Raw genomic sequence first — 8303 nt, 5'->3', positions numbered from 1 at the left:
ATGCCCATCTGTGATGCCCAGTCAGGCCCATCAGTGATGACCTCTAGGGCAGATGCCACTTGGTCTGTATTCACCCTTTGCCTTCACCTGTTTCTGAACAACAGAAGATGGCCGTCTACTGCTTTGGTGCGTGGGTAAAGATAACACCTTGAGATATTTTGTCAGCCTTACACAGCCTTGCAGGTAGGTTGGAATCAGAGGAAAACCTGTAGGGGGCGTGCAGACTCTTTGTGATCTGCCTGAGTGTTTGATGGTCCTTCACTGGGGTGCCTCCAGGAGAGTGACAGAGACCCGCAGGGGGGCCCATGGAAAGCATTCCTGGACTTCTGAGTCACATCAGGTGCTTTAAATGGTGCTAACTCAATGTCCTGTGATAAGGGTTGTTCGTGGCCCTTGGCAGTATCTTTATACACAGGATTTATTCCTTACTCCTACATGTGGCTCATTCGTTATTGTGCTATTGCATGTAACAAACATATATTGGGATTCTGTTACGAGCAAGGCACTGAGCTGGATGTTTAGAAGGACCTAATTCTGATACGTATCCCAGAGAACAGAATGGGCACCACTGAAGGGTCTGGGGCACTAGAGTTCAAAGCCAAGGGAGGGACTGGTCACTCGATGAAGAGGTTCCTGAGCCACCCGGGGTGTGGTCAGGGGGTGCCGTAGGCAAGTTGGAATTGGGCTCAGCTGGGGTTCTCCTGAGACCGGAGTCTGGGAAACCACCTGCAGTGGCAGCCGAACTAGAAGATGCATCCCAGGAGCTGGAGTGAGTGAAGACCCAGGTGAATGCAACTGGGAAGCTGGAAAGGCCAGGTCAGGAGCACTGTGAGGTCAGCCAGGCCGCAACTCCTGGCCCATCACTGGCCCTGCTGATGGAGCTTTATGAAGTGCACCTCAGGCCTGTGCCCTGGGATCTGTGAGTCCCCAGACCCCATTGGCCAGGTGGACCTGCTGACTGTGGGCCACGTTTGGCTCACAGGACCAAGTTTGGTGACCTCATATGCATTGATGGACAGGTGAGGTCGCTAGAAAATTCTTATATTTATAGGAAATGACCTAAAAGGTAAATTGTACTGGGCCTATTTTGCTTTTAGAAAACACACAAAATATTACACATGTTCGTGTGTGTGTGTGTGTGTGTGTACGTGCACAAACAATGATTGAAATAGAACCAGTTTTCATAGTGTTTGGGAAATCAGTAAGCCGCCCATACTGGCTGTTGGTGTTGGTGTTTGAGGATGACCTAGCCAGCCACATGCGATGGAGAGGGACCCACCATGGTGCCAAGTAAGTGGGTTTTCTGGGGGCTCAAAGAAAACCCCTCCTCAGCCCGGGACAGGACCACCTAGCACAGGACACGGGCCAGACTGACAGGTGAATGCGCAGGTAGAAGGCCATTCCCTTTCAATAAATGCCAACTGTGGCCTGGGATCTGGGCCTCATCCCCAGAGGCGCTGGCCACTCTACATTGAGGGCGAGAGTCTCGTTGCTTCCCAAGCTGCTGTCTGCCTGCTGCCCCAGTGGCAGGGAGGGGTCTGGGCAGGGCAAATCTGGGAACTCAGTAAGGCTACGCCCTGGGTGGGTGCTAGTTCTGTGATTTTCCACGGGGCTGGGGTATTTTACTGATACATACTGCATTTCAAGAATTGGTTCAACACTTTCATTGAAAAATTAACTCATACAAGGAAGGACACATGGCCAGGAGTGACAATGAATGCATTTATGAGAAACACACGTGGAGAAAGTGGAGCGTCTGTGCTCAGATCATAGCAGTAGACCCCGCCGCTTGCTGCCCCCAGCCCCACCTGGCACCCCTTGTTTGTGGGAGGTCAGTGACAGGTGACCAACACTCCAGGTTTTCCTTCTGGGTAGAACTGCCCCAGGATGTAAATAGCAAATTGAGTTTCCTGTTCCCTTAAAATTTCAACCTAATCTTCACCCCCATTCTTGCTTGCCAAAACATTTCTTTATTCAAAGTCTGTGCACACATTGAAGGGAAAATATGAAAATCCCATTCATTGTCTTCAAATAACGCACTCCTTTCAGTGAGCTTGAAGGAGGGATATAGGATTTCTCCCTTGAGGTGGGTTGCTTTGGTTTTAGAAGTGGCTTTGAACTTGTAATTGGAGTAGCTGCTGCAGAGCTGAACCCCCAGTGGGTGCTAAGTGAATGATTATTGATCGCTTTGCTGAAGGGGGAAGAACAGGAGCCGAGCCTGTGGGTGAATTGGCAACATTGTCTGTGCCACCAGCTCCAGTTTTCTCCCTGGTTTTGTTACTTCCTCTTGGAAAGCTGGCAGACATACCAAATCGTTGTAGTTCCCAATGTTGTCTAAAGAAGTAGGAAAAGAAGTTTTCCAGCTGATAGACAAGGAAAAGGCATGCCTGTAAGAAAAGACAGCCGATATCTTTTCATTTCATCCATCCAATGAACAAATATTTATTGAGCACCTATAACTGATCACGGAAATGATTACACTTTTTCCATCACTATAACCAGTGCGATAACCTCGCACAGCTGAGTGACTTGCAAGGCAATGGTGTTCATCGAGCCAACTTGCATTCCCTTCCTAACTGGGTTAAAAAGTACAATATCCCATAATCAGTCATTCTCAGCCTTCTGTTTTGTCCTAGAACCCCAGCGGGTGGGAAGAAAGAGGAGGACAGGTACATTGCATTAGTCCTATGTGTGACAGCCCTGTGAATTCCACACATCTGTTTTGAGAGGCCAATGGTTTTGATGCACTTACAGCGAGCACAGTGCCTTTGAGAAGAGAGAAAACTTCAGCTCCCACCTGATGAGTGAAGCACCCATAAATAAAAATGCCATCTTCCCCCGAAAGGAAAACCAAATTATGAATTCAGAAATTCATAGTCATCCGGTTTTATTGTTGCCTAATGCTTTTCAGGTCTGTGCAGGCCCTGCAGAAAATCAACTCTGAAACTCTGCATAATTAGGACATCTTTCATAGTCGTAAATGCTAATCCCATTGGGGAACAGATTAAGAATTCACAGGCATGAATTTCTGGCATCAGGTACCTGCAGTTCCTTTTCTTTTTGAATAATTCATTATTTAAATACTTCACTGCGCATCTATGCCGCCCTGTGTGTTGTATCAGGGGCAAGGGAGAAATAAGAGATTAATTTCACATATATTTCAACACTAAACACATTCAAGCCTTGTTTATGTTGATTTGGTGTCATTGGATAGCAATTGCTAACCGATTTTATAGTTTTAGTCTGCCGCCCTAGGGACCAATTTAGGGAAATTAAATAGAATTTCTGCAGGACATTAATAAGGTCAGAGATCTGACTTTTATAGTTGACTGAATTATTTGCTTTAAGGAAAAAACAGCAAAGGATTCAGAAAGTTGTTCTCCTAGAGTGATGATTATTTGCAGTAAATGTGGTTTCGGTTGATGCTTCCCCATTTTTGGCCCTGTACTTTATGATGAAATGTATGAACAGAAAGTGAAAAGTGACACCCTGCAGGAGACTTTTGTCCAGCCACAGGGGACTGGCAGCACACCTCTTATCCTTCAAGTCTCCATGTCCTATCTTTTCCTACACGAGGGTTTCTCGAGGTCTCCATCAGCTTGATGCAAACCTCCCTCATAGAAAGCACTGGGCTGTGCGGAGCTGTTTGTCCAGGCGTCCGCCCCACTGCTGAGCAGCGAACTTCTCAAGAAAACAGTGTTAGTTTCATCGTGTGTGTCTCTGGTGCTGGCAATGCCTGGCACACAGAAATACTTTGTGTATGTTTGTTTAATACATGAATTAATTTTCAAGGACTTAGCCCAAACTCTGTTGGTTGCAAGTGACAGAAACTCAATTCAAATAGCTTAAGCCTACAGGAGAAAGTAATAGATACTAGAGTCTCTTGAACCCATAGGCAGGAACCAGGGCTCCAGAGCCATCAGGAAACTCCCAGTGTCTGGCCTCCGCCTTCTCTGTGACAGCTGCCCCCTCCCTCGACAGTGCCCGGCACGTGCTGTCTTGTGGCCTCCGCCATTACTCTTTTTTTTTTTTTTTTTTTTTTTAAAATTTTTATTTATTTATTCGACAGAGATAGAGACAGCCAGCGAGAGAGGGAACACAAGCAGGGGGAGTGGGAGAGGAAGAAGCAGGCTCATAGCAGAGGAGCCTGATGTGGGGCTCGATCCCACAACGCCGGGATCACGCCCTGAGCCGAAGGCAGACGCTTAACCGCTGTGCCACCCAGGCGCCCCCTCCGCCATTACTCTTGCTCAGTCCCAGGACCCAAGATTCTCCAGGATGGACTCTGACTGGCCCCATTCCAGCTGGGTGTACACCCCTGAGTGAGCCCACTGAGGTCAGAGACAAGGTGTTCTTGTAAGACAGGCCAGCTCCCATTGGATGGTGGTTGGGGGGGAGAGTTCACAGAACAGTGTTCAGTGTCCTTGGCTAATCCAGGCTTAGGAGATGGCATCACAGTGCCCGATGCCATTCTCTTGTGATGGTAGATGTGACTGGCTTTCTGTCTTTGGGTGAGAATTCGCTCAATGTGGATTGGTGCCTGGTCCTTCTTCCTTCCACTGGGTTTTTTTGTTTTGTTTCGTTTGTATCTGACATTGAAAACTTGCATTTGAGTAGTTTTAAAAAATAGATACTTTATAAGTGTCTCACAGGCTCTGACTTCCTAGCACAGTGGTCACGCTGGTCCGCTCTGGGGGTGCTGTCTCCATGCTGCACCTGAGTGCATCAAGGTGGCCCCCACCCCCGTTCTGGGCACCACTGCATGATGGAGGGAGTCCTGGGATTCAGGTCTCAGGTGTCCAGTTCAGTTCCTGTTTCCCCTGAACAGTGGTCCTGCCTTATTAAAACAATGTGTCTGGGAGTTGACTGCTTTGAGAGAGCTTGTCCTTTCAGGGTGACAATGGCTGGTGTTTGTCGAGCACGTGTCCAGCGTGGGCTGTCCCAAGCCCTTTACGTGTTCCAGCTCCTTCCATCTTCACAGAAGCCCAAGGAGCAAGGTCCTGTTGTTATCCTCTTAAACAGACGGGGACACTGAGGCAGAGGGTGGTTTGCAGTTCACCCGAGGTTGCAGGGCCAGTGCTGTGAGTGCCCAAGGGAGCAGGGGCTCCTGACTTAGAGACAGAGCTTAGGCGGTGCAGTGACTGGACTGTGGGGGGGTGCGTGGCCCCACTGAGGATGAAGAGCGCTGGTTCCAAGGCTGGACACGGGGTGTGAGCCACCCCCCCTCCCAAACCCTCCTCAGCGGCCCAGGCAGGAGGAGGCCTGGGGAGGCCTGCCCTGGGTGGGGAGCTGCTCTCTGCTCTGTCCACATACAACCCTGTGGGAAAGGAACTACAGGCTGACGGGAGGGGGCTTGTCTGTAATCACACGCTAGTTTGGGGGTCTGTCCCCCAGCTGTGCTCTTTCCTTCCCCTTGGGCCTCTATGTCCTGCTCCATGTGATGAGGGATTGGATCTGACAGTCCTGAGGTTTCCTTCCAGGGCTAAGGACCAAGAATTCTGGAGACCTATGCAAGGTCACACTACTGCTTTCTCTTGTGGCTGCAACGGCTGGTTGAAGCCCGGATCCTGTCTGTGGCCTTGGGAGAGAGAAGAGCCGCCTACAGCCTTGGTGATCTTTGGAGTCTCCACAGCCTCTGGGGCTGACACTGCCTGTGGCACGTGGCTGTCACCAGCAGCCAGCCAACTCTCGGTGAACCTTTCACTGCTGGTCTCAATGCAGTGGGATGGGCAGTTCCATGGCCCCTGCATTACATAGCATCCTTTGGAGCACTGTGCTGATAGGAAAGACCGTCCAGCCCTTACTCCTTCCCTCCCTTCCTCCCTTCTTCCTTCTTGGCTTGAAGGAACTTCTGGAAGGAGATAGGCATCAGCAGGAGCTGGTTCAAATGGTGACTGCCTGGACATAGGGAATGGCCCTCACAGCCCCCAAAGAGCCAAGTGGATACCCTCTTCCCTTGCTGTCCTTGTTTAATTTTATTTCTTTATTGCTCAAATTTCTTCCCTGGTGGTCTTTTCCACGGAGCTTCCAAATGAAGATGGCGGCCCATGGCGTAACTCCCTGGAGAGTGTCCAGCATGGCTCTCAGGCTTGAATCTTGGTGTGTTGCCCTTCCTGTGGGAACCATGCTGCCATCAGTTGGATCTTGACAATGTCATCGACATCCTGGGAGAACCACAGGGAGAACTGACAATGTTCTGCTTAAGGGACAATAAGCCCCACTTCCCTGTGTGGATCGCAGGGAATGACTACGGGTCTCACGCCTTAACACTCAAATGAGAATATTGACCTAAATGATTTCTGAAGTCTTTCCCTCTCCTTTGTTTTCATTCTCAGCTTCAGTGTTCCCATTGCCTCCGAAGGTGGGAGTCCAGCATTCCCAGTGCAGGTCCTAGCTGCCACCTCTAGCAGGAGGGGATGCGGTTCTGGGCCAGGGACTGTGGCTCTGTTTCAGGAGACGCATTTGGAGTCACTTCCTTGTTTAACCTCCCCCCATAGCTTTCAAGGGGGGTGGGAGGATTGTTCAAGGGGCATCTGTGCTGAAAGCCAAGAGGGAGTCATTGCAGAGGAGAGTGCTGCGTGAGGACTCGGAACAGGGCCACAGTGCTTGTCATCAGCTTTCTCCTGGCCCAGCCCTTGAGCCAAGGCTTGTAATTTTCACCCTCTAAATTCCTGGGTTAACAGAAATGGTACCAAAACATGAAATGAAATGAATAGAGCACATCACGCACCTGCATTTCCAAATGATTCACAAGCCGGTGATTCTCGGCATTGCGTACAGCCCCGTTACAGTGTATGTGTTGGGTGAACTGTGTGAGGTAACTGGGCAGAAAACATGCAACCATACTTTGGAAATGATGCCCATGTGACCGTATGACACACGGCTCTTTCCTCACTGTTCTGCTCACCTGGTCCTCCCGACGTCCCTGTGAGTGGCAGGTATGATTATTCCAGTTTTCCTCATGGGAGACTGAAGCTCAGGGTGGTGACAGGACTTTGCGTGGTTGGCTTGGGACCAGAACCGTCTCTAAGCTAGTGCGTGCCCCCCCCCACCTCCACCCCCCTGGACACAGCGCTTCCCAACAGAGCCCTGCTTTCCATGCCCGCTTGCAGCCATCACTCCTTTTGTGTCGGGCTCTCTTCTTCACTTGAATGTGTTTCTTATCTTCTCCAGGGCTGAGGTCACTCTTTGTGTCGGCAGGAGTCTGCACTCGTTCCTTTCAGTCCTGGCAAGAAAAAGCAGGAATTCTAAAAAGCAGCAATGATCACTCCTGGCTCCTTTGTACAGCCCAGTAAATAATTCATCTGGATTTGAGGGGTCTGACACTGAGAAAGTATTGAACCTTGCTGTCACCGGCAGCCTCTGCGTGCAGAACTTGAATACAGCGGGGAAGAGAAACGTGTCTTTGAAATCAGAGACGCCTTTGAGTGACCTGAGAACACAGGTAGAAGTGCTGGAGACGGATGGACAGCAGACAGACAGAGTATTTTTAAGGCACGTAAAGGTCATCTCTGAGGTTTCCACATACACAGCCCGCCTGCTTTGCAGCTGGGATCTGGGAACAGCCAGCTTTGGACTTGGAAACCAGCAGGCGAGGTCCTAGCTAGGGCCCTTCCCAAGTCCCTCCTGCTGCACTCAATACCTGGATTAAACAAAGAAAATTGTGTCTGCCAGGCTCACTAGCTGAAGTCACAAGATTCCGAGTATCATGCGGCACTCTGGAATTCCTACAAAAACTCATCAGAAGGGGTGCACTTCGCGCCCCACGGAAACGGCTGTGCACCGGGCTTTCCAGATAAAAACTTTTAGCACCGAGTTGAAAAACCATGTGATGGTCATGGATTTCGTGAAGAGTAACTGGTTCCCTTCCCAGAGAAGAGCCAAAGTTTGCATCATCCATATGTATCAAGGCCTGAAGACAGCTGAGCAGACAGCTAGCCGATATGAGGTATGGTTGAACCTGGGCGGGAAGCAGTGAGCACACTACCTAATTTGGAGAACTGGAGGCGTGCCTCATCAGAGAGGCCGTTTAGGTGTTTTATCTGGTCTAATAAATGAATCATCTGTTTGTCGTGTTCCCCCAACACATTTGGAAAGGATGTTTTCACCTTTCGGTTCTTGAAATATGGGAGGGGGGAAGCTTATGGGATGAATGTCATTTACACATGACACACATCTGCATTTGCAGACATTTAATAGTGACTACCGAGTTAATTTGTATCCACATTTAGAAACGGCAGTATGTTTCTGCGAGTTAAATGTTCCTAGCTCTGTAAGTTTGTAATCATCTGTCTTTAAAAACA

General features: G+C 49.5%; 1 protein-coding gene across 1 annotated transcript in view; it reads left to right on the top strand.

Moving 5' to 3' along the window:
* The first annotated feature begins 7109 nt into the window (after positions 1–7109).
* Positions 7110–8303, top strand: part of LOC117802818 ((E2-independent) E3 ubiquitin-conjugating enzyme FATS-like) — a 148376-nt gene continuing 147182 nt past the window's right edge. Inside the window, exon 1 of the mRNA XM_034663640.1 lies at positions 7110–7948. Coding sequence (XP_034519531.1) covers positions 7709–7948 — 240 coding nt within the window. The 5' untranslated portion in view covers positions 7110–7708. The remainder of the gene's footprint in view (positions 7949–8303) is intronic.

This window comes from Ailuropoda melanoleuca, chromosome 6 (genome assembly GCF_002007445.2).
Source record: "Ailuropoda melanoleuca isolate Jingjing chromosome 6, ASM200744v2, whole genome shotgun sequence".
Lineage (NCBI taxonomy): Eukaryota > Metazoa > Chordata > Mammalia > Carnivora > Ursidae > Ailuropoda > Ailuropoda melanoleuca.
The sequence above is the reverse complement of the archived record's forward strand: the minus strand, read 5'-3'. Positions and strand labels throughout refer to the sequence as shown.